This window comes from Paramormyrops kingsleyae, chromosome 7 (genome assembly GCF_048594095.1).
Source record: "Paramormyrops kingsleyae isolate MSU_618 chromosome 7, PKINGS_0.4, whole genome shotgun sequence".
NCBI classification, from domain to species: domain Eukaryota; kingdom Metazoa; phylum Chordata; class Actinopteri; order Osteoglossiformes; family Mormyridae; genus Paramormyrops; species Paramormyrops kingsleyae.
Window position 1 is genome coordinate 27,800,549 of NC_132803.1, and position 27,052 is coordinate 27,827,600.

General features: G+C 44.8%; 1 protein-coding gene across 4 annotated transcripts in view; it reads left to right on the forward strand.

The window, feature by feature from the left end:
• Window positions 1-17,077, forward strand: part of LOC140592138 (uncharacterized) — a 30,232-nt gene extending 13,155 nt beyond the window's left edge. For 2 of the 4 annotated variants that reach the window (XM_072714692.1, XM_072714693.1), the window contains exons 9-25: window positions 498-575; window positions 3,031-3,186; window positions 3,778-4,080; window positions 4,471-4,548; window positions 5,621-5,839; window positions 6,258-6,560; window positions 6,951-7,028; window positions 8,132-8,350; window positions 8,876-9,178; window positions 9,569-9,646; window positions 10,742-10,960; window positions 11,485-11,787; window positions 12,174-12,251; window positions 12,826-12,981; window positions 14,882-15,184; window positions 15,824-15,901; window positions 16,553-17,077. In XM_072714692.1, coding sequence (XP_072570793.1) covers window positions 498-575; window positions 3,031-3,186; window positions 3,778-4,080; window positions 4,471-4,548; window positions 5,621-5,839; window positions 6,258-6,560; window positions 6,951-7,028; window positions 8,132-8,350; window positions 8,876-9,178; window positions 9,569-9,646; window positions 10,742-10,960; window positions 11,485-11,787; window positions 12,174-12,251; window positions 12,826-12,981; window positions 14,882-15,184; window positions 15,824-15,901; window positions 16,553-16,725 — 3,125 coding nt within the window. In that variant the 3' untranslated portion in view covers window positions 16,726-17,077. The remainder of the gene's footprint in view (window positions 1-497; window positions 576-3,030; window positions 3,187-3,777; window positions 4,081-4,470; window positions 4,549-5,620; window positions 5,840-6,257; window positions 6,561-6,950; window positions 7,029-8,131; window positions 8,351-8,875; window positions 9,179-9,568; window positions 9,647-10,741; window positions 10,961-11,484; window positions 11,788-12,173; window positions 12,252-12,825; window positions 12,982-14,881; window positions 15,185-15,823; window positions 15,902-16,552) is intronic. The other 2 variants (XM_072714694.1, XM_072714695.1) reach the window with 2 other exon arrangements.
• The last annotated feature ends 9,975 nt before the right edge of the window (window positions 17,078-27,052 follow it).

Genomic DNA, 27,052 nt, shown 5'->3' on the forward strand with positions numbered 1-27,052 from the left:
TTGCACCTCTTGGACCAGGGTTTGAGTGTACCCCAGGGTGTATATACATGGAGTGGAGTTTGCATGCTCTTCCTCTGGTGTCATATTGGTTTTCTTCTAGCCTCCCCCCCCCCATGCTGTGGGTAATTGGAGTTACTAAACTACTTGTTGATGTAAGTGTGCTCTGCAATGGGTTGGTGCTCCATCCTGGGTTGTTTCCTGCCTCATGCCTCTAGCCTCTGGGATAGGCTTTGGACCCCACCCCATGACCTTGAGTAGGTTAAGCAGTTGCAGAAGATGGATGGATAACTCATTCATTTATTGCTATAGTTCACTTTGTTACTCATGGATTTCCATTATCTTTTAATAATAAATAAATTAGAAATACTTCATTTACTATTATTTTCTTGGTTATTATTGAGGGCAATGGGGACATATTGTTATTGCACAGAGCTGGGAATGTACAGAAGCAGATAGTTTTGGTGCATTATAATTGTAACTTTTTGGCATTTTAACAGGAAAATACGCAGTGGAATTGTGCTACAGAGAGATCAAAGACTATGATTTCAGCAAGCCTGGATATCAGACGAGCACAGGTGAAGCCCCCCCCACGCACACACAGGTCAGGTCAGGTCAGGTCAGGTAAGGTTGGGTAGCATGTGCTGATGTTGCACGTTGCTGCAGTCACCACATGGCGAAACTCCTCGGCATCCCAGCTGGTGACACACGGTCCAGTCCCATCCTCCAGAATTAGCCATCTATCTGCCGCAGCCAAGTGTTACGTGGGTGTCCCCTTGGCCTGGTCCAACCACTCGGATCCTTAGCAGCTAGGATCCTGCGAGCCAGATCACCCTCAAGGAAACACGCCACATAGCCATAGTGCCATAACTGACACTCCCTCACAATGCATTTGGGTCTCTTCTAGCAACCGCTTGTTCGACGCAAAGTCAAACCAGCGGTACCCAAGGATTCTGTTAAGAGTCACTGTACTGAAGGAGTCCAGTCTTCGTCTCAGCTCACTGGATAGTGTCCATGTCTCACAGCCATACGGCAAGACAGGGAGCATCAGAACTCTAAAGACTTGGACCTTTCTCCTCTTGCAAAGATATTGGAAATACCACCCACCCCTTTCCAGCGACCTCATGACCCCCGATGCTCTCCCAATCAATCTGCTGACTTCATAGGAAGAGTCACCAGGGACATGAATGTCACTACCGAGGTAAGTGAATCTCTCAACAAGGTGGACATTCTCCCTGCAGACAGACATACTGCTGATGCCTGTGCCTAAGAAGTCATTAAAGGCCTGGATCTTGGTTTTTATCCAGGATACTTGGAATCTCAGACACTCAGACTCCTCACTCAGTCTCTTGAGAGCCCCGATCAGAGCCTCCATTGACTCCGCGAAGATCACAGCATCGTCAGTAAAGTTAAGATCAGTAAATCTTTCTTCACCAACAGATGCCCCACAGCTGCTGGACCCCACGACCCTGCGCAACACCCAGTCCATGCAAGTATTGAACAGAGTTGGAACAAGAACACACCCCTAGGGAACCCCAGAGTCAAATGGGAAGAACATGGAAGTTCTCCCTCCACTCCGCACAGCACTCACCGTACCAGTGTACAGGCCGGCCATGATGTCCAGCAGCTTCGGGGGGATCCCGCAAAGTCTAAGGATGACCCACAGGACAATTAGAGTCAAACACATTACGGAAATTGACAAAAGCTGTAAAGAACCTCTGCCGATATTCGCGCTTGTACTCAATGTGAACCCTCAGTGCCAGAAGTTCACCCCGGATACCACAGATCCCTGCGGCCTTCCCTACCCTTCCCAGAGAGACAAGATGTTCCATGTGCCTACCCAGATGGGCCACCACAAAGTTGGACCCAAGTGCCGCCATGCAGCTGACAACGACCACACCAGCCCCGATCCCCAACAGGCATGACTCTATCAGCTCTCAGACAGTTTCAATTCTTCCAAAGATGAGGCTGCCGAAGGCTGTCCCACATCCCCTTCAAGATGCGGGTGGCTGCAGCAGAGCTACTCTGGCAGAGAGCAGAAGAGTATCGTGGCTGTTTAGACTGAGCTGCTGTGAAATGGAATTACAGTGGTTGGACTACCAATCCCACCACCAACGACCCAAAAACTTTTCCTGAAAGTTGGAGGACCCCTTGCAGGGCCGTATACAGTTTAAATCATGCCCACACACACACACATTTCTAATTATATCTTTATGTGGACTCTCCATTAATTTCTAGGGGGAAAACTCTAATCCCAACAATGACAATTGTAACCCCTACCCAACCCTAACCTTAACCATAAGTAACCAAACAAACTACAAGACTTTCAGAGTTTACATTTTGATTGCCTTCACAGATCTTTGTGAGGACCTGAAAAGGGGTCCCCACAACGTGAAAATGACAGGTTTTAATCACATTGTGGGGGACATTTGGTCCTAACAATGCAAAATAAAATGAATCCACAAACGCGCGTGGATGTGCACGGACACACAAACATACACACACGCGTGCAGACACAAACACGTGTGCACACACACACACACACACACACACTCTCTTCAGTTTCTCACTAGTAGTACTGACCCATCCTGTTATAATTTGGTACCAGAAAATAAATCCTTGGCTGTCTGGGGATATTTTACATGTTCATGAGCAATACTTTTTTGCAGTTTCTCATATTACATTGCGCATGAATAGCACCGCTTATTTAAAAGTCACATTTAAGCAAAAATAAGAAAATTATATAAAATGCATTTAAAAATAAAAGCAAACAGAATCAGTGTTACTGTCATGATTTGTTACTGAGAATTTCTGCTTGGGCAAATGTGAGACCACTTTGAAAATCTGGGAATTTTTTCATTTGATCCGAGTTTTGCCATGGGCTAAGTTTATGCAAATGTATCATCATGCAGTCACATGATTCCTCAACTGCTGCCCAAATCAGGAATGGGAACAACAGACAGAGAAGGAGCAGGTCCTCTGTGACTCTGTGTGCAGATTCAGGAGGTGATGCTGGCGCTCTCTGTCTCACAGGTCACTTCACTCAGGTGGTCTGGAAGGACTCTCAGGAAATGGGCATTGGCATGGCGACGGACGGCAAGGGGAAGGTGATAGTGGTGGCCCAGTACCGGCCAGCGGGGAACAATATCAACACTGGCTACTATGAGCGAAATGTCCTCCCACTGCAGGGTAAGGAGACCAGTGAACAGCAAGCGTGCACCAAACCAGACAAGGGGGTCATCAGTGACAGCTGTAAATGGGTTTTGTTTTTACTCTCCTATCTGCACATCTGTGTTGACCTATTCAAGGATTTTTACATGCAGTTATGCAGGAAACTGCCATTAGGGGGTAGTATTTAACACACAAATTCATGTAGGTGCTCCTCGACTTAGGATGGGATTATGTTTTGATGATCCCATCATCATTAGAAAATATTGTAAGCTGAATATGATATTATATGACAAACAAACAATTTAATAAATAACTACTGTCACTGAATAAGTAAATAAATAATTACTGTAATAACAAAATACTAGTAATTGAAAAGCAGATAAATGAATACAAATTAATTAGTTAAACAAAAAAAATCAACATGTGACACATTGTTTAACATCGTATGACCATGATGTGATGTGGATGTGATTTGGAAATGTGGGTAAATGTGGCAGAATGTGCAGTCATGTAGTTATGGGGTGTTTTATAATAAACCTGTCACGGGGTCCCCACCTGCCCCCCACCACAAGTCCTTACTAAGTGATGTAATGCATCCATGGGTTTCAGAAGGAGGAGGGAGTGGGAGCGACAACAAGCCCCCGACCCCTACCACCAAGGACACCCCCAGCCCAACCGGCCCAACTGCACTCTCTGTGACCACCGCTGACTTCCAGAAGGAGGCGCTGGAGGCCCACAATGCTCGGCGGCAGCAACACGGAGCACCGCCACTCAGCCTGGACCTGGACCTGTGCCGGGAGACGCAGAAGTGGGCCGAACACCTGGTACAGCAAAACGCTGTGCAGCATAGTGAAACTGACCTGGGCGAGAACATCTATTATAAGTGGACATCTGATAAAACTCCAGCATCAGGTGAGATGGGCTTGGGGGCGGGACTGTGCTCTTGGGGGTGGGGCTGTTTTGAGGCAGTGGGTGTGGTTATGGGGGTTGGAAGTTTGGGGAGGGGATGTGGGAGGAGCTTTGGGTGGGATTGTGTATCACATTGACTTTCATGAGAGGTTTAAAGCCTGATTAGGACACAAGAGAAATAACATGGAATAATCTCCATTGAATAAAGAAATCTAGTCAGTGCTCCCTTTATGCAATCCTTAACTGAAAAAGGACTAAAACAAAAATACTTAATTTCTTATTATTTCCTTTATTATTGAGGGCACTTGTGACACGTTATTGCACAGCACTGGGAATGTACAGAAGCTGATGGTTTAGGTGCATTTTAATGGCACCATTTTGGCATTTTGACAGGAAAAGACGCAGTGGAGTCCTGGTACAGCGAGATCAAGGACTATGATTTCAGCGAGCCTGGATATCAGAAGAACACAGGTGAAGGGCACACACACACACACACACACACATGCGCACATGTAGGGTAAACATATCCTTATGGGGGCCACTCATTCATTTCAATGGGAAAAATGCTAACGCTAACTATGACAACCTTAACCCCTACCCTGCCCTAACCATAACCATAAGTAACCTAACAAAATACAAGAGTTTTTGCATTTTTATTTTTTTCATAGCAGTCACCGATTTTTATAAAATAGAGTTTTCCCTTATGGGGACCAGGAAACCGGTCCCCATAAGGGAAAAAAAAACAGATATTTATCACGTTAAGGGGACATTATGTCCCCATAAGGATAGGTGCCACACACACACACAGTCTTCAGTCTCTCACTAGTAGCACTGATCCATCTTATTATGATTTAGTAACAGAAAACAAATCCTTGGCTGTTTGGGGTCCCCAGGTAATAAAGTTCAGTGCCATGGGGGGGGTGGGGGGGGTGGGCAGGTTTAAGTACCACCCTGGCGACCCCCCCACCTTTATCCAGACTTTACATACACACATGTATCCCTAATAACTCAAATATCTAATTCAACATGGTAAACAATACTTTCAGCACAAATGGTCTAATTACTGAACTGTTTGCATGTTCATATGCAGTCATTTTTTGTAGTACCTTACATTAAATTGAGTGTGAATTGCAGCAGTTATTTAAGTTACATTTAAGAAAATATAAGAAAACTATATAACATGAATTGTAAAATAAAAGCAAAAAGAGAAAAACATTACTGTCAAAATTTGTTACTGGGAATTTGTGCTTGGACAAATGTGAGACAATTTTGAAAATCTGGGAAATTTTTCATTTGATCTGAGTTTTGGCATATACTAAGACATACTAGGATTCCACAGTAGTTAACTGAAATAAAAAAAGTCCTATTTACTGATGAAATCAAGGCTGAGATTTATGAGTTTATGCAAATGTATCATCATGCAGTCACATGATTCCTCAACTGCTGCCTAAATCAGGAATGGGAACAACAGACAGAGAAGGAGCAGGTCCTCTGTGACTCTGTGCAGATTCAGGAGGTGATGCTGGCGCTCTCTGTCTCACAGGTCACTTCACTCAGGTGGTCTGGAAGGACTCTCAGGAAATGGGCATTGGCTTGGCGACGGATGGCAAGGGGAACGTGTTTGTGGTGGCCCAGTACCGGCCAGCAGGGAACATCACCAACGCTGGCTACTATGAGCAAAATGTCCTCCCACCACACGATAAGGAGTCCAGTGAACAGCAAGCGTGCACCAAACCAGACAAGGGGGTCATCAGTGACAGCCGTAAATGTTTTTTTTTTTTTTTTTGCTTTCTTATCTACACATTTACGTTGGTCTATTAAAGGATTTTTACCTGCAGTTGTCCTGGACACTGCCAGTAGAGGGCAGTATGTAGGATCCAAGATTACATAGATGCTCATCGGCTTAGGATGGGGTTACATTCTGATGAACCCATCGTAAGTGGAAAATATTGTATGTTGAATATATTATATGGAAAACAACAAGTACACAAATAACTGCTGTCATTGTATAAGTCAATAAATTATTTCTTTCACTAAATAAATTTGGAAATGTGGGTAAATGCGGCAGAATGTGCAGTCATGTAGTTATGGGGTGTTTTATAATAAACCTGTCACGGGGTCCCCACCTGCCCCCCACCACAAGTCCTTACTATGTGATGTAATGCATCCATGGGTTTCAGAAGGAGGAGGGAGTGGGAGCGACAACAAGCCCCCGACCCCTACCACCAAGGACACCCCCAGCCCAACCGGCCCAACTGGACTCTCTGCAACCACCGCTGACTTCCAGAAGGAGGCGCTGGAGGCCCACAATGCTCGGCGGCAGCAACACGGAGCACCGCCACTCAGCCTGGACCTGGACCTGTGCCGGGAGACGCAGAAGTGGGCCGAACACCTGGTACAGCAAAGCGCTGTGCAGCATAGTGACACTGACCTGGGCGAGAACATCTATTATAAGTGGACATCTGATAAAACTCCAGCATCAGGTGAGATGGGCTTGGGGGCGGGACTGTGCTCTTGGGGGTGGGGCTGTTTTGAGGCAGTGGGTGTGGTTATGGGGGTTGGAAGTTTGGGGAGGGGATGTGGGAGGAGCTTTGGGTGGGATTGTGTATCACATTGACTTTCATGAGAGGTTTAAAGCCTGATTAGGACACAAGAGAAATAACATGGAATAATCTCCATTGAATAAAGAAATCTAGTCAGTGCTCCCTTTATGCAATCCTTAACTGAAAAAGGACTAAAACAAAAATACTTAATTTCTTATTATTTCCTTTATTATTGAGGGCACTTGTGACACGTTATTGCACAGCACTGGGAATGTACAGAAGCTGATGGTTTAGATGCATTTTAATGGCACCATTTTGGCATTTTGACAGGAAAAGACGCAGTGGAGTCCTGGTACAGCGAGATCAAGGACTATGATTTCAGCGAGCCTGGATATCAGAAGAACACAGGTGAAGGGCACACACACACACACACACACACATGCGCACATGTAGGATAAACATATCCTTATGGGGACCGCTCATTCATTTCAATGGGAAAAATGCTAACGCTAACTATGACAACCTTAACCCCTACCCTGCCCTAACCATAACCATAAGTAACCTCACAAAATACAAGAGTTTTTGCATTTTTATTTTTTTCATAGCAGTCACCGATTTTTATAAAATAGAGTTTTCCCTTATGGGGACCAGGAAACCGGTCCCCATAAGGGAAAAAAACAGATATTTATCACGTTAAGGGGACATTATGTCCCCATAAGGATAGGTAAACCCACTCGCACACATACACACACACACACACACACACACAGTCTTCAGTCTCTCACTAGTAGCACTGATCCATCTTATTATGATTTGGTAACAGAAAACAAATCCTTGGCTGTTTGGGGTCCCCAGGTAATAAAGTTCAGTGCCATGGGGGGGGGGGGGGGGTGGGCAGGTGTAAGTACCACCCTGGCAACCCCCCCACCTTTATCCAGACTTTACATACACACATGTATCCCTAATAACTCAAATATCTAATTCAACATGGTAAACAATACTTTCAGCACAAATGGTCTAATTACTGAACTGTTTGCATGTTCATATGCAGTCATTATTTGTAGTACTGTACCTTACATTAAATTGAGTGTGAATTGCAGCACTTATTTAAGTTACATTTAAGTAAATATAAGAAAACTATATAACATGAATTGTAAAATAAAAGCAAAAAGAGAAAAACATTACTGTCAAAATTTGTTACTGGGAATTTGTGCTTGGACAAATGTGAGACGATTTTGAAAATCTGGGAAATTTTTCATTTGATCTGAGTTTTGGCATATACTAAGACATACTAGGATTCCACAGTAGTTAACTGAAATAAAAAAAGTCCTATTTACTGATGAAGTCAAGGCTGAGATTTATGAGTTTATGCAAATGTATCATCATGCAGTCACATGATTCCTCAACTGCTGCCTAAATCAGGAATGGGAACAACAGACAGAGAAGGAGCAGGTCCTCTGTGACTCTGTGTGCAGATTCAGGAGGTGATGCTGGCGCTCTCTGTCTCACAGGTCACTTCACTCAGGTGGTCTGGAAGGACTCTCAGGAAATGGGCATTGGCTTGGCGACGGACGGCAAGGGGAAGGTGTTTGTGGTGGCCCAGTACCGGCCAGCGGGGAACATCACCAACGCTGGCTACTATGAGCAAAATGTCCTCCCACCACACGATAAGGAGTCCAGTGAACAGCAAGCGTGCACCAAACCAGACAAGGGGGTCATCAGTGACAGCCGTAAATGTTTTTTTTTTTTTTTTTGCTTTCTTATCTACACATTTACGTTGGTCTATTAAAGGATTTTTACCTGCAGTTGTCCTGGACACTGCCAGTAGAGGGCAGTATGTAGGATCCAAGATTACATAGATGCTCATCGGCTTAGGATGGGGTTACATTCTGATGAACCCATCGTAAGTGGAAAATATTGTATGTTGAATATATTATATGGAAAACAACAAGTACACAAATAACTGCTGTCATTGTATAAGTCAATAAATTATTTCTTTCACTAAAAAAATACTAGTAAATGAAAGGAAAGTAGAAAATTGAATGCAAGTATATAGAAACAATCACAAAACAACACGTTGTTAAACATTGTATGACCATGATGTATTGTGGATGTGATTTGGAAATGTGGGTAAATGCGGCAGAATGTGCAGTCATGTAGTTATGGGGTGTTTTATAATAAACCTGTCACGGGGTCCCCACCTGCCCCCCACCACAAGTCCTTACTATGTGATGTAATGCATCCATGGGTTTCAGAAGGAGGAGGGAGTGGGAGCGACAACAAGCCCCCGACCCCTACCACCAAGGACACCCCCAGCCCAACCGGCCCAACTGGACTCTCTGCAACCACCGCTGACTTCCAGAAGGAGGCGCTGGAGGCCCACAATGCTCGGCGGCAGCAACACGGAGCACCGCCACTCAGCCTGGACCTGGACCTGTGCCGGGAGACGCAGAAGTGGGCCGAACACCTGGTACAGCAAAGCGCTGTGCAGCATAGTGACACTGACCTGGGCGAGAACATCTATTATAAGTGGACATCTGATAAAACTCCAGCATCAGGTGAGATGGGCTTGGGGGCGGGACTGTGCTCTTGGGGGTGGGGCTGTTTTGAGGCAGTGGGTGTGGTTATGGGGGTTGGAAGTTTGGGGAGGGGATGTGGGAGGAGCTTTGGGTGGGATTGTGTATCACATTGACTTTCATGAGAGGTTTAAAGCCTGATTAGGACACAAGAGAAATAACATGGAATAATCTCCATTGAATAAAGAAATCTAGTCAGTGCTCCCTTTATGCAATCCTTAACTGAAAAAGGACTAAAACAAAAATACTTAATTTCTTATTATTTCCTTTATTATTGAGGGCACTTGTGACACGTTATTGCACAGCACTGGGAATGTACAGAAGCTGATGGTTTAGATGCATTTTAATGGCACCATTTTGGCATTTTGACAGGAAAAGACGCAGTGGAGTCCTGGTACAGCGAGATCAAGGACTATGATTTCAGCGAGCCTGGATATCAGAAGAACACAGGTGAAGGGCACACACACACACACACACACACACATGCGCACATGTAGGATAAACATATCCTTATGGGGACCGCTCATTCATTTCAATGGGAAAAATGCTAACGCTAACTATGACAACCTTAACCCCTACCCTGCCCTAACCATAACCATAAGTAACCTCACAAAATACAAGAGTTTTTGCATTTTTATTTTTTTCATAGCAGTCACCGATTTTTATAAAATAGAGTTTTCCCTTATGGGGACCAGGAAACCGGTCCCCATAAGGGAAAAAAAACAGATATTTATCACGTTAAGGGGACATTATGTCCCCATAAGGATAGGTAAACCCACTCGCACACATACACACACACACACACACACACAGTCTTCAGTCTCTCACTAGTAGCACTGATCCATCTTATTATGATTTGGTAACAGAAAACAAATCCTTGGCTGTTTGGGATCCCCAGGTAATAAAGTTCAGTGCCATGGGGGGGGGGGGGTGGGCAGGTGTAAGTACCACCCTGGCAACCCCCCCACCTTTATCCAGACTTTACATACACACATGTATCCCTAATAACTCAAATATCTAATTCAACATGGTAAACAATACTTTCAGCACAAATGGTCTAATTACTGAACTGTTTGCATGTTCATATGCAGTCATTTTTTGTAGTACCTTACATTAAATTGAGTGTGAATTGCAGCAGTTATTTAAGTTACATTTAAGTAAATATAAGAAAACTATATAACATGAATTGTAAAATAAAAGCAAAAAGAGAAAAACATTACTGTCAAAATTTGTTACTGGGAATTTGTGCTTGGACAAATGTGAGACGATTTTGAAAATCTGGGAAATTTTTCATTTGATCTGAGTTTTGGCATATACTAAGACATACTAGGATTCCAAAGTAGTTAACTGAAATAAAAAAGTCCTATTTACTGATGAAGTCAAGGCTGAGATTTATGAGTTTATGCAAATGTATCATCATGCAGTCACATGATTCCTCAACTGCTGCCTAAATCAGGAATGGGAACAACAGACAGAGAAGGAGCAGGTCCTCTGTGACTCTGTGTGCAGATTCAGGAGGTGATGCTGGCGCTCTCTGTCTCACAGGTCACTTCACTCAGGTGGTCTGGAAGGACTCTCAGGAAATGGGCATTGGCTTGGCGACGGATGGCAAGGGGAACGTGTTTGTGGTGGCCCAGTACCGGCCAGCAGGGAACATCACCAACGCTGGCTACTATGAGCAAAATGTCCTCCCACCACACGATAAGGAGTCCAGTGAACAGCAAGCGTGCACCAAACCAGACAAGGGGGTCATCAGTGACAGCCGTAAATGTTTTTGTTTTTTTTTTGCTTTCTTATCTACACATTTACGTTGGTCTATTAAAGGATTTTTACCTGCAGTTGTCCTGGACACTGCCAGTAGAGGGCAGTATGTAGGATCCAAGATTACATAGATGCTCATCGGCTTAGGATGGGGTTACATTCTGATGAACCCATCGTAAGTGGAAAATATTGTATGTTGAATATATTATATGGAAAACAACAAGTACACAAATAACTGCTGTCATTGTATAAGTCAATAAATTATTTCTTTCACTAAATAAATACTAGTAAATGAAAGGAAAGTAGAAAATTGAATGCAAGTATGTAGAAACAATCACAAAACAACACGTTGTTAAACATTGTATGACCATGATGTATTGTGGATGTGATTTGGAAATGTGGGTAAATGCGGCAGAATGTGCAGTCATGTAGTTATGGGGTGTTTTATAATAAACCTGTCACAGGGTCCCCACCTGCCCCCCACCACAAGTCCTTACTAAGTGATGTAATGCATCCATGGGTTTCAGAAGGAGGAGGGAGTGGGAGCGACAACAAGCCCCCGACCCCTACCACCAAGGACACCCCCAGCCCAACCGAACCAACTGGACTCTCTGCAACCACCGCTGACTTCCAGAAGGAGGCGCTGGAGGCCCACAATGCTCGGCGGCAGCAACACGGAGCACCGCCACTCAGCCTGGACCTGGACCTGTGCCGGGAGACGCAGAAGTGGGCCGAACAGCTGGTACAGCAAAACGCTGTGCAGCATAGTGACACTGACCTGGGCGAGAACATCTATTATAAGTGGACATCTGATAAAGCTCCAGTATCAGGTGAGATGGGCTTGGGGGCGGGACTGTGCTCTTGGGGGTGGGGCTGTTTTGAGGCAGTGGATGTGGTTATGGGGGTTGGTAAGTATGGGGGAGATGAGGACGTGGCTGTGGGTGGGATTGTTAGGCTGGTACATCACATTGAATTTCATAAGAAATTTAAAGCCTGATTGGGTAACATGGAATAAACTCCATTGAATAAAGAAATCTAGTCAGTGCTCCCTTTATGCAATCCTTAACTGAAAAAGGACTAAAACAAAAATACTTAATTTCTTATTATTTCCTTTATTATTGAGGGCACTTGTGACACGTTATTGCACATAGCTGGGAATGTACAGAAGCTAATGGTTTTGGTGCATTTTAATGGTACCATTTTGGCATTTTGACAGGAAAAGACGCGGTGGAGTCCTGGTACAGCGAGATCAAGGACTATGATTTCAGCAAGTCTGGACATCAGAAGAACACAGGTGAAGGACAGATACACACACACACAGACACACACAGACACACACACACACACGCATACACACACACACGCATACACACACACACACACACGTTAGCGTACCGCCCTAAATAAGGACCTTTCCATTCATTTCTTGGGGAAATACCCTAATCCCAATCACGTCAACCATAACCCCTACCCAGCCCAAGTCTTAATCATAACTAACCAAACAAACACTGTTCTTTTGGCATTTTTTATGTATTAATTGCAGTCATTTTTTTTGTAAAGTTGAGCTCGTCCATTTGGGGGCCTGAAGAATGTCCCTAAAAGTAAGGAAGTTTCAGATTTTATCACACTTTGGGGACATTTTAGTCCCCAAATGTGAGCCATGCATGCAAACACACACACATACAGACACTTAATGATGAAATCAAGGCTGAGATTTATGAGTTTATGCATATGTATCATCATGCAGTCACATGATTCCTCAACTGCTGCCCAAATCAGGAATGGGAACCACAGACAGAGAAGGAGCAGATCCTCTGTGACTCTGTGTGCAGATTCAGAAGGTGATGCTGGCACTCTCTGTCTCACAGGTCACTTCACTCAGGTGGTCTGGAAGGACTCTCAGGAAATGGGCATTGGCATGGCGACGGATGGCAAGGGGAACGTGTTTGTGGTGGCCCAGTACCGGCCAGCAGGGAACATCACCAACACTGGCTACTATGAGCAAAATGTCCTCCCACCACAGGGTAAGGAGACCAGTGAACAGCAAGCGTGCACTGAACCAGACAAGGGGGTCATCAGTGACAACTGTAAATGGGTCTTTTTTTACTCTTCTGTCTGCACATTGAAGGATTTTTACATGCAGTTATGCAGGAAACTGCCATTAGAGGGTAGTATTTAACACACACATTCATGTAGGTGCTCCTCGACTTAGGGTGGGAATACGTTTCGATGATGCCATTGTCAGAAGGAAATATTTTAAGTTCAATATGATATTATATGACAAACAAACAATTTAATAAATAACTACTGTCACTTAGTAGGTAAATAAATAATTACTGTGAACAACTAAATAGTAGTAATTGAAACCAGAGCATGTGAGCGGAGTGGAGCGGTGAGAGTTTCCGCTCCTCGCTCATGAGGCTATTGGCTCCGTCCGCTCCTCCGCTCTAATTCGCACTAAGCTGCTCCGCTCAGCACCGCTCCTCGCTCCACGAAAATTTCTTCCCACTTCAGTCAAATTGCTCCACGCTTCCTCCAATTTAAAAGAGGGACAAATAATCTGCATGCCTAACAAATGTCACCTTAAACCGAAGCCTTATATCATAAAGAAATATGAGCAAACGCAACATTGCCAGTCAGAACAGAAAAGATTTATTTTAAAACAACATAAAGGCACAACGGACAGGTTTGGCAATGGCATTCCACACAAAAATAGGCTTAACAATAAAGGAATCAGTGGGCTTAATAGCCTAAAGAATATACAGGCTAAACATCTGTCACGCCCTGCTCCGTCCGCTCCCGATGTGTGCCACGCCCCCTCATTATCCACGTGTGCTTCCCCGATCGTGCCCAGCTGTTCCTTGTTATTTTGGCTTGTCTTCTGTATTTAGTCCGCGTCTGAGTACGTTACCCCAGATCCGTCATTGATGTTGGTTGGTGTCTCTGGCCTGTCCTTCCGAATAAACCCCGTTTGCCTGCATTCTCGGCTTGCTTCGCCTGCTTCCCGGTTCGCTCGCTCACCCTGCACAACAACATCCACGTTTTAAATTCCTCATTTTTTTTCTGTTGATGCTGCTGCGTCTCTCTATAAAATAAAATTTCACTGACAGCGTTACGTGAAATTAAAAAATCCTATTAGACCTACTTTGAATGACAAAACTAATTTATTTGATTCCCAATATTTACTTTATAGGCTTTTACACTTTTATTCACTTTATAGACTTGATATGCTACAACCATATAAAACTTGCTTACATTTTGTTCTGGCCTCCGCGTGTTCGCGTAGCACACTCTCATGTTTCCGAGAAAGGTATCCTTTTAGATTCCAAAGTGAATCTTTACTCACTGAAACAGTTTCACCACATTATTGTTCTTGCTCTACATTATTGTCATCTATACGTTTTATAAGAATAGTACACTTGTATGATCTATCAGTTTCCTTTGTGAAATACTTTGCGAATTCCATCTCGGCCAATTTGTGTAACAGTCTTGATAATTGTACAGATGAATTCTGGGTAGATTTGGGCACGCCTCAGAGTCGTAGTATGAGCGAAATTGGAGAGAGATAGAGCGACCGCTCCAGCCTTAATTAAAAAACCGCTCAGCGCTCTGACCAAATTCCGCTCTCTCCGCTCCTCGCTCACGCTCACGATCCACTCCACTCAGCTCACATGCTCTGATTGAAACTGAGATAAATGAATACAAGTTTATTCGGTTAAACACAGAAACAAACACCACACACCATATTATTAAACATTGTATGACCATGATGTGATGTGGATGTGATTTGGAAATGTGGGTAAATGCGGCAGAATGTGCAGTCATGTAGTTATGGGATGTTTTATAATAAACCTGTCACGGGGTCCCCACCTGCCCCCCACCACAAGTCCTTACTAAGTGATGTAATGCATCCATGGGTTTCAGAAGGAGGAGGGAGTGGAGATGGCAACAAGCCCCCGACCCCTACCACCAAGGACACCCCCAGCCCAACCGGCCCAACTGGACTCTCTGCGACCACCGCTGACTTCCAGAAGGAGGCGCTGGAGGCCCATAATGCTCGGCGGCAGCAACACGGAGCACCCCCACTCAGCCTGGACCTGGACCTGTGCCGAGAGACGCAGAAGTGGGCTGAACACCTGGTACAGCAAAACGCTTTGCAGCATAGCGACACTGACCTGGGCGAGAACATCTTTTGTAAATGGTCATCTGATAAAGCTCCAGTATCAGGTGAGATGGGCTTGGGGGCGGGACTGTGCTCTTGGGGGTGGGGCTATTCTGATGAAGTGGGTGTGGTTATGGGTGTTGGGAAATTTGGGGGGATGAGGACGTGGCTTTGGGTGAAATTGTTAGACTATTATGTCACAATGACTTTCATAAGCGATTTAAACCCTGATTGGGTAACACAGAATAAACTCTATGTAATTAGGAAATCTAGCCAGTGCTCACTTTTTGCAATCTTTAACTGAAAAAGGACTAAAAGAAAAATCAACTTTTGCATGCTGACAACAAGATATACTGCAGTGTTCTTAGTCTCTGCGAGATTAAACAAGAAGCTAATGAACCCAGAATGAATGGTGACCCTAATTTGTTATCAGTTTATATAGCATCTGTTAGCCTTGGCTGTAGCACAATCTGCAAAATCTGAATTTCAGATGCTGCATATTTAATTCATTTATTGCCGTCAGTTTGCCTGTTAGTCATGGATTTCCATTATGTTTTATTAAGGAATCAATTAGAAATACTGAATTTCTTATTATTTACTTTATTATTGAGAGAAATGGTGACATGCAATTTCAGAGAGCTGGGAATGTACAGAAGCTGATGGTTTAGGTGCATTTTAATGGAACCATTTTGGCATTTTAACAGGAAAAGACGCAGTGGAGTCCTGGTACAGCGAGATCAAGGACTATAATTTCAGCAAGCCTGGATATCAGAAGAAAACAGGTGATGGACCCACACATACACACACAGACACAAATACATACAGACACACACACACACACACAGTCTTATTAACTAGTCGATTATTAAATTAGTTGCCAACTATTTTAATAGTCGATTTTAATCGAATAGTTGTTGCAGCCCTACTTTCAGCACAAATGGCCAAATTACAAAACTGTCTGCATGTTTATATGCAGTCATTTTTTGCAGTCGCTTAAATTACTTTGCGTTTAAATAGCAACAGTTATTTAAAAGTTACATTTAAGCAAAAATAATAATACTAAATAGCATGCATTTTAAAATAAAAGATGAAAACAAAACAGAAAAAAATGTTATTGTCATGATTTGTTACTGGAAAGTTATACTTGGATGAATGTGAGACCATTTTGAAAATCTGGGAATTTTTTCATCCGCGTTTTGCCATGGGCTAAGGCATACTAGCATTTCACACTGGATCACTGGAATAAAACAGTCCTATTTATTGATGAAATCAAGGCTGAGATTTATGAGTTTATGCAGATATATCATCATGCAGTTACATGATTCCTCAACTGCTGCCCAAATCAGGAATGGGAACCACAGACAGAGAAGGAGCAGGTCCTCTGTGACTCTGTGCAGATTCAGGAGGTGATGCTGGCGCTCTCTGTCTCACAGGTCACTTCACTCAGGTGGTCTGGAAGGACTCTCAGGAAATGGGCATTGGCATGGCGACGGACGGCAAGGGGAAGGTGTTTGTGGTGGCCCAGTACCGGCCAGCGGGAAATATCACCAACGCTGGCTACTATGAGCGAAATGTCCTCCCACCACAGAGTAAGGGGACATACTAACATATTCAGCCCCTCTCTTAGTAAACCACTGCCTACAACCTGTCGTCTCTCGACTTGGTAACTTGGAATATCTGTGTTATTACTTCCCAGGTGAAAAGAACTAACTCTTTCATGCATGAATTGTGAGTCGAATTTATTTGCTCTCTTTTCTTTTTTCATGGAAAAAGACAATATTTTAAAGTTTTATCTGTAAGTCATAAAGATGCCCACTGTAGTGGACAGCAGGCATTTGCGACATTACAATGCATTACAATTACAATGAAATAAACACAATCACAATCAAATATATAAATTGAAATTGTATTCAGAACACCACAATTAATGCACTGAAAATTGATGATGATTAAAGTCTTCAAATATAAACAGCGTAATGGTGATTTCATTGTTACTTTTAATGCTACTGTATTTATAAGTTAACAAGATATTAAATTGTATAAAAATAGTGACAAGAAAGTCAAAAGTAATGTACAGTACATCCCAACTTAAAATAATGCAAACAGCTCTTCCAATTAATTAAAAATAAGAAAATCTCAAGAGTTTCAATCCTCTTCTATTTCTGGGAAATTTGGAAAAAGCACCCAGGGGTCGAGGCTCAGGGCTCTGCATGCAGGTGCACTTTGCTTTTCTTACACTCGCTGCATCACGGCATCTGTTGGCATTTCTGGCTTTGCTGAGCCGGGCCCAGCGGCTCCCAGTGGCTAAAGCCGATCTCAGGGGGAGCCTTGGGCACTGGTCTCCACTTCACTTGAGGTGGGGTGGCACTGGGTCGTCCTATTCTGCTCTCTCGGTTGAAGCAGTATTAATCAAGGTATGTGCACCAGATGCCTTGGAGTGTAGAAGAGCTTTGTCTTCAAAAGCTGCCATTTTATGGGCCTGCAGATGCCAGGTGCTCAGTGCCGCATTGGCAGGTAAGACGATGCCCTCGCACCCACTGCTCTTAAGGTCTATTTAACAAATTAATAAAGAAGATAAATGTTATTCATTATTATGCACAACACACACATTTAGAAGTTACGTACGTAATTAGTAAAAATCAATTCAAGCAAAAATATAGCAAGAATAGTCTTTATGTTTAGGCCACTTAAAATTAATAAATTGTTTTACATGACTCAAACTTCTAAAATATTGGTGAGTAGGGGATTTTATATTTTATATTTTTAGCGAAAAGACGATCGGCAACAGAGATATACTAAAACTAGAAAATTAAACTTTAATTTGTCAGTAGGCCTATCTCAACATTTTAAACTCTCAACAGTTCAAACAATTACAAGAAAAGAGAAACCTTCAAAAGAAATGCCTAGTCTAAGTGTTTAATGGTCTTGCCACAGAATGGCCCAATAAAAGCGTCCTCCTGACAATAGCAAAACAACAGCACTTCCATTGTTTCATGAGGGTCACTATTATTGGACCACCCTACAAGAGACTACTTGCTCACAGTGCACAGGATATCAGGATTTGACGATCTCTGACAGTTTTTGAGGTGAAAAAAACGGATTTTTTGAAAAATATAAAATATAAAAAAAATCGAGGCGGCAGCAAAAAATTGAGGCGGGCGGCCATGTAAAACAATTTATTAATTTTAAGTGGCCTTATGTGACATATGTCCAAGTGTATCACACAAAATATATTAAAAACAAGCACAAACTGTTGCATTTCTCTGAATTCTGCACAAATTCAGGTTTTCAATCAAAGCTGTCATGGAACTTTATAACTTAGAAAGCTTGACATTTTTGCGTTCTATTTTTGCATTTTTAACATGGACATCGGGCAGCACTTCCCAATAAAACTAAAAATATGAAGTTTTAACTAATAAATGTTTTTTGGTTGCGGTGAAGTTTATTGTTTTTGGGTGGTATTTATAAGGGATGCATTTTCACCGGGGGGTTTTTCTGTGACTACAGGGGCGCGCGCTCACTCAAACTCTTCAGAGCAAGAACCCGCCGCTGAATCTACGGGCAGTCTTTGCCCCTTGACGCTCAGACACCACTGGAAATGTATCCGTGTAATCACTTCCAGATATGAAATGATATTCTGAATGATTAACACATTTAGCTAGGGATGTCCATTTCGTATTTTTTGTCAACCATAGTCGACACTCGTTAATCGACTATTAACCATCAACGATAAGAAAAAAAATGTACAAAGAGATGCATGTCCAAAAAATGCTTTAGAAAATAAATGATTTTATTTTTTTCAAGTGCAAACACTTGTATAAATAGTCATAAACAAGTTGCCAGACAATGCAATGAAGAAAACAGACTTACAAAATGAGCCAAACACTTCATTCTACTGCGTCGAAGGCGCAATCAAATTAAATTAATTAATTTGATTGGTCGCTATGCGAGCAAATATTTATCTGCAAAGCACTAGGCAAGTTAGTGCCAAAATTATTTATGTGCGCAAGTGTGAATTTGCACTCGCAGGTTGGTATTTGCAAGAGGATTTGGATTTGCAATACAGGTTTTGTAGAAAACCATTCTATCTTTGTAAAAAATATTTTTATGAAGATGTTTGGTTTCGCATTTACAAAAAATATTGACGTGTATTTGCAAAATGTTTTTCACGTTCATTCACAAATCTTCATATACAAGTACAGATCATGTGACGCGTATTTCTGTTCAGTATTTTGCGAATGAAAATTGTGTTCAGTTTCATTTTACGGGTGCAAATAGGAAAGTACACATACAAGTGTTACGCCCAGCTCGTCCGATCCTCGTGTGTGCCACGCCCCCCTCATTACCTCGTGTGGCTACCCGATTGTCATCAGCTGTTCCTTGTGCTTTCCTATCTGTCTGGTGTATTTAGTCGGTGTCTGTACCTGTAGCCTATTCCCTAGTTCTGTCATTGACGTTGTCTGACGTTCGTAATGTCTATAGTGCTCGTCTTGTCCGGTTTTTGTCTCCAGTCCCGTGAATAAACCCCGTTTGCTCGTATCACCTGCTCCTCTCACCTGCTAACGCAACACAACAACAAGTATATATGGCACTATTCTGACTCCATACATATGGCACCATGGCCATGTGAATGCATAGAAATGTGTCCAGAGTCAAGGCTACTAAGCTTTAGTATGGTAATTAACTTTAATGGCCTTTAACAAGACTGAAATGCAGAAACAAAAATACCAATACCACCATAAGTAATAGTGGTCAATAGGGTTAGGATTTGGAACTTTTCACTGAATCTTGCATTAAACAATAATTGGACATATTTATTTTTATGGCCAAAGATTAAAATAAGGTGTAAAGGTTGCAAAAAAACAGCAAAACTCCTTGATAATTTTAGCCAAATGATAATTCTTGCTGATCAATGTTTGGCCCTAAATAAGGCAATAATAGTAAAATTAATTGAATTAAAACATTTAGCCTACTGTCAGGGTGCGGGGCGGGCGAGCCGGAAAGCAGGCGAGCGAAGCCGGGCAAACAGGGTTTTAATCGAGACGGAGGGTAAACAGGCAGGAACATCCACAGACATTACAATGACGGATCTGGGGAAGACTGACTCAGACGAGGACTAAATACAAAAGACAAGCTAGACATAACAGGACTCAGGTGATCACAATCAGGGCTGAACACGAGGTAACGAGGGAGCGGATCATGACAGAACCCCCCCCCAAAGGCGCGCACACCGGGTGCGCCCGAGAGGAGGCGACGGACGGGACGAGACCGGAGAACAGGACCTGGAAGACAAAAGCAAAAACATGAACGAGACACCGGAAACAGGACAGAGACACAGAACAGGAACAAGGACCAACAGAAAGACAGGACCTGACAAAGAACAGGAAACGCAGACAGGCAGACAGAGAAAGGAGACACAGAGGGGACAGAAAACGGAGGAACAACAGGGCGAGGAGTGAACACAGGAGGGAAAAAGGGACCAGAAGGGAACGGAGGAAACACAGAGGGACGAGGAGCAGAAACAGGCAGGATGGAGGGAAAGGGAGGAGGAACCAGGGGAGCCCGAAGGAACCCAGGCGGGCGACGGGCAGCGGCCGGAGGGGCCGCAGGCGTGAGGGAGGAGGGAGCAGGAGGGGGCCAAGGGAACGGGACGAGGGAGTGACGGAGGGGACACGGAGGGAGCAGGAGGGAACACCGGTGCAGGCAGGCAGGAGGGGGAAGCCGCGGTAGGCGGAGGCGCAGCCGGAGCCGGGGAAGGCGCCGTCCGACGCCCAGCCGGAGCAGGGGGGCCCGGAGGCGGCCGACATGGAGCCGGAGGCGGGACCGAAGACCGGCACCGAGGAACCAGGGGGGGACCCGGAGGCGACCACCGACCCCGAGCCGGAGGACCCGCAGGCAGCCACCGAGCCACCGCCAGGGGCCGAACGGGCGAGCCAGGGGGCAGGGCGGGCGGGACCCGGGCCCGACGCCTGTGTCCTCGTCCCTTGCGGGACACTGAAAGGCGGGGTCCCGGGGGGCGTCGGCCTTGTCGGGGCAAGGGCGAAGGAGTCATTAGGGCTGGGGGAACTAGAAGCAGGGCCTCTGATGAGGCAGCAGGCGCGGCCGCAGGCAGTGCAGCCGGAGCCGCGGGCGTGGCTGCAGGCGGTGCAGCCAGAGCCGGGGACAGGACTGGCTGGAAGGGAGAGCCGGGCAGATCAGGCGCCGGCGGGACAGGCGAGGCAGGCAGATCAGGAGGGGGCGCCTCGGTAGGTGCCTCGGCCGTGCGGCCAGTAGGAGGCGCCACGGGCAGAGCGGCTTCCTCCGCTGCAGGCGGAGGCGAAGCCAGGCCCTCGGGCGGAGCTGCAGCGGGCACCCTCAGTTCTCGGCCAGCAGGGGGCGCCGCGGCGGGCGCCGCCATCACGCGGCCAGCAGGGGGTGCAGCCGCGGCCACTGCCATCACGCGGTCAGCAGGGGGCGCATCCGCGGCCACCTCGGGCAGTACCGCAGGCAGAGCAGTGGCAGCTGCAGGAATCGGTGCAGCTGGAGCTGCAGGCAGGACGGGAACAGGCGGGTCAGGAACAGGCAGGTCCGGAGCAGGTTGGACCGATGAGCAGGGCTGGATGGGCAGACCGGCGGCCTCAGGCAGGGCCACGGGCAGAGCGGCGGCCTCAGGCGGGGCCGCGGGCAGGACAGGAACTGCGGCCTCAGGCGGGGCCGCGGGCAGGACAGGAACTGCGGCCTCAGGAGGGGCCGCGGGCAGGACAGGAACTGCGGCCTCAGGCGTGTGGCCAGCAGGGGGCGCCTCGGCGGGTGCCGCCGTCACGTGGTCAGCAGGGTCACCTGGGCAGGCATCGGCAGCAGCAGGCGGTGCCACGGGCAGACCGGTGGAAGCTGCAGCAGGCGGTGCCGCAGGCAGAGCGGCGGAAGCTGCAGCAGGCGGTTCCGCGGGCAGGGCTGCGGCAGTAGCGGCCAGTACTGCTGGCAAGTCCGGAGTAGGCAGGTCTGAGATAGGCGCCAGGACCGGCGCCGGGCATGCAGGCACTGCCCCTTCAAGGGCCTTGGGGATCTGGGGAATCGCCTCCCAGACGGCCCTGGCCCCTTTAAGGGCTAGCCGCGTTCCCCGGAAGGGGGAAGCTGCCCGCAAAGGTACTTCCAGACAGGCAGCGGCAGTGACTTCCGGGGTGACGGCGTGAGAAGCAGGAGAGAGAGAGCATGCCCTTAGGAAGATCACCGGCTCTTCTCCCGGTTCTCTCCTCTTCTTCTTTTTCCTCCGGTTGTGGCTGGTCGGTTGAGGCGGGGCGGCCGTGGAGCAAGCGAGCGGCTGGGGGTACGCGTTTCCGGGTGGGGGCGCCTCACTCAAGAGGTCCCCACTCAGGCTGGCTAAGTCCCGTGCCATGGGGTCCTCCTGGACCTCTGGTTGGGACAGCCAGTACATAACCTCCTGCAGCAGACCGAGCCGTTGGCGCTCGGTCTGCTGCGCTGTGTTTTCGACGAGATCCGTCATTGTGTCAGGGTGCGGGGCGGGCGAGCCGGAAAGCAGGCGAGCGAAGCCGTGAAGTCGGGCAAACAGGGTTTTAATCGAGACGGAGGGTAAACAGGCAGGAACATCCACAGACACTACAATGACGGATCTGGGGAAGACTGACTCAGACGAGGACTAAATACAAAAGACAAGCTAGACATAACAGGACTCAGGTGATCACAATCAGGGCTGAACACGAGGTAACGAGGTGGGCGTGGCACACATCAGGAGCGGACGGAGCGGATCATGACACCTACCTCAAAATATTTCTTAAAAGGCCACAGAACAAAGATAAAATAAAAAGTCAGCCATTTCAGTAGACTTTTAGTCCTTCTGAGATGGTTGGGCATACTTTTCAGAAGACCGCATCTTTGCCAAAAGTTGATGATTACTTTTCAGGTAGGCATAAAAGTCCCTGCAGGTCATGTGTTTAAAATTGTATTGGGTACACAGTGAATCAAGCAGACAAGTGATTTCCTCTGCTTGGTCCACTGGGTTTGCATCAGTGAAAAAAATCGCTCAACATTTGCATTGTGAGCAGGTATGGCAAAAAAAAAAAAAACCAACAAAAAAAACTGTGCGATCTTAAGCAGCTCTGAATGAAAAGACACACATTTGGACCGTTCAAAGAATTTGGTCCACCTCCGGTGTGCTTGTAGACCACTGAAATCTCCATCTCTGTTGCTCCTCTCAATAAATTTCCTTAAAATGGGGCCCTGATCAAAGCACTTTACATCATCAATTTTCACCCCTTTTTCAGCTAGGTGCTTCATACAGCGTTTTACATCATTCCAGTCTGGCATCTCACTCAGATCCATCCACATAAAAGAGGAAAACTCCTCCACGGGCGCCATCCATTTCTCTCGATAATCTAGACACGCACTGTACAAGCCCAACACCTGAGCAATGAAATAGGCACACGTGTGCCCAAATCCATCCTTCTGCTTCTGTGCCAACATGCTCTTAACTTTAAGAGGCATGAAGTTCTTGATCTTGCACACATGAAGCATGGTGTGGATGCTGTTAAAAATCTTCCTTACTTCCACAAGTGATTTTTCCTGTGACTGAAAGAAAGCTTTCAAGGTTGGATACATCTGGAGCAGTCTCTCAATTCCTGGGGATAATGACAGCCATCGTGTCTTGCTGTGAGATAGGAGACTATTTTCTACATCAGCAAACTCACAGTACTCCTTCAGACTCTCTGTGCGTACAGTGTAGATGTGGAAGTAGTGATAAATTTTGAAAATGATGTTCTCATTGTCAACATCTAGTGTGTCTGCCCTATGGTGAACAACACGACTGTTGAATATGTGTGCTGGGCAGCCCACTCCAATTAGAGACTTGCTCTGCAAGGACTTTTTTAAGTTTGCAAAAACATTCTTTCCCTCTTCATGATGCCGGATTCCCCCAAACATCGTATTGCAGTTGTCGCCTGTAAATGCAATACATTTAGAAAATATCCCTTTTTTATCCCATGTTTCTTTGAGGTATTGCACAATAGTGTCAGCTAATTCATTTGGGGTGCTTTTAACTTCAAGTAATTTATATTGCACGCCACCATTTTACAAATCAAAATACTGAATGAGCAGAGGGAATACTTTCACAGCTCCATGATTGCTACCATCAGTGGACACTGAGCAGTAAGGAATGTCTTCAAGTGCTTCCAACTTCGACAGAATGTGGGGTTATCACGGCATTAACAATCATTTCTGACAGTGCGAGCACTTGAGAATTTTTGAGCTGTCGCAGAATCTGTGAAAACCTTTCATAATAAGCCAGATGTGCAGTCCATTGCCCTGTAGCTACTGCAATGCTTTACCGCAGGGGTGCCCAACTGCAGTCCTGGAGGGCCGGAGCCCTGTGTAGCTTAGTTCTTTCCCTGTTCCACCATAAATGATTCAGTGCAAGAACTGTGTAGTAATTAGCACAAGGAGTTGAATCAGGTGTGTTAAATGAGGGGAAACCCAAAAATGTGCAGGGTTCTGGTCCTCCAAGACTGGAGTTGGCCACCCCTGCTTTACTGTTTTGTAAACAAAGGCACCCTCTGCAGCAGTAACAGCACTGTCTGTTTTACTCCGTACTCCGTTAATTTACTTGATGAGCTCTCTCCCGTCGCTGCAGTACTCAGCTTCCCATGCATGATTAGTTCATCCGTGAATTTACATTTATGTTTAGGCATTTTCTAACTACAGATGCAGGGCGTCATGTGCTGTTGTATAGAGGGAAGCTCGCGGTGCTGAGGACAATGATTGGTGCTATCGAGGTGTAGACTGACCACTGATGGCATGAAGAGTGAGTTTGACCGACCAATGGCGGTAATGCGCTTTCTGAAACTATTACTTTGCTCCTCCCCCTACTCACTATGTGAGGTATTTTCATTTTCATTTTATTTTTTGCAGAAAATACATCCCATATTTAAGTGCTTCCCTGTTAGTCTTTCCCCAGTTCTGTCTTTGACATCTATCCTTTGTTTTGCCTCGTGATCCGTACTGTTCTCCCAATAAAGTAAATCCCTCGTTCTCCGATTCTTCGGTTCCTTTCTCCTGCTTCCCTGCTTCCCCTTTGGCATGACAGAATACAATACAATACACAATACAATAGGGTTCTGTCAGCTATGCTGCTTGGACCCCTAAAATAAGGAATATAGGTAAAATACAATATAGTTGTCCCTCAGTATCTGCTGGGGCTTGGTTCCAGGGCCAGGGTTCTGCAGATGCCAAGCCCCTTATATAAAATGGGATGGTATATTTGCATATTACCTATGCACATCTTCCCGTATACTAAAAATAATTTCTGGATTACTTATAATAACTACTACAAGGTAAATGCTATGAAAATATTTGTTATACTGTATTGTTTGACTTGAAAAAGTCTTCATAGTACGTACACATCAGCAACAACATAACATTTTCTTTCTTTCAAAGCTTACAGATTGAGGAGGCTACTGTTTGCCTATACATCACTTCATTCGCGTGGATTCAGCATAATGCTTTGACAGCGGCAAATTCAAATTCTGCATTTTGGAACTTTCTGGAATTTTTCTCTTTTGTATATTTTTGATTTGCGGTTGGTTGAATCCACAGATGTGGAATCCATGGATATGGATGGCTGACTGTACTATAGTATAATGCAAGTGTACAGACAAAATGTTGGTGATGCAGTTAGGAGTATGGCTATACGTGGGATTGCAGAGTTTGATCTGATGCACAGCACAATGCCATGAAATGGTATCTGTGGTGGTGTCACGCTTATATGAGGTTCTTTGAACATTTTGAACCAAGATGTCTGGTTCTCAAACGGAATGCAGCCACGTCTTCTGTTCTTCATTACTTCCTTAACTGCAAAGCCTCCTACATCCAGTGCCAGAGGCCAGTACAAAACAAATAATTTTCCTTTCGTAGTCAGTTTTTAAGGTGCTGGAAGCTAATCTCTAAGCATAACGTCACATTACAGTCCTATTTGGTACAACAGGTGCATTCTTATAAATAGAAAATCATTTTTTCTATAAAGAATGGTTCAATAAGGATATTTGGTCAATTGTAAATTTAATGCATAATGATACGTATATGCTCAGTTATTTGTTGAGAAATAAAACATTAACTGTTCCCAGGAGATGGTTGTAGAGTTATAGAGAGAAGATTAAGAAAATAAGAAAGAGATGTTTGGGTTTCGCAGTTTCACCTATAAGGTCACAGAGGTACACTATAAGATTATAAATGATGTGTACACCTGCAACAAGTTTCGGAACTGCAGATTTAAGTTGAATCTGAATAATTTTGTGAAGATCACTCTGAATCTTTGGAACATTTATTTTATGAATGTAAGTTCTCAAAAATGATTGGATAGATATGCACAAGTGGTTGATAAAAAATGCATTACCCAATATAAGTAGATACATACATAAGACCTTAAAAACAAAAAATGTTTTTAGCCCCTCCCTCCAAATAAATGTGTATTTATTGGTAATGAATAGCTTCTTATATTATGTATAATAATGTTGTATACATTCAAGGGCGTAACTTTGGCTGGAACATTGGGGGGGGTCGAGGTCTCCACCCATTACAGGGGAAACATGATTATTGGGGGGGTTCTATTGGTTATATACGCTTAGGACACGGGGGAAGAGGTTGCACTAAACCAGTATTTCAGTTGATTACCAAAAATGTACCAACATGTGTAGGGCACAGCTATAGGTTGCACCGGGCGGGACTAAGGAAGAGAAATGTACAAGGAGAACGAAGGCATATATTGAGACAACTTTTTATCCAAAACCTGAAATTTATTTATCTTTACGAAACCTGATAATGTGAAAAGTAAATTAGATTTTTAAGTAGCCAATACAGTACCGTTGTACTGAACACATTTGGCAAAATAGTAATTTCTCATATTACATCTGGATGTCTAAAAATATCCTTTGAAAATGACTTTGAAA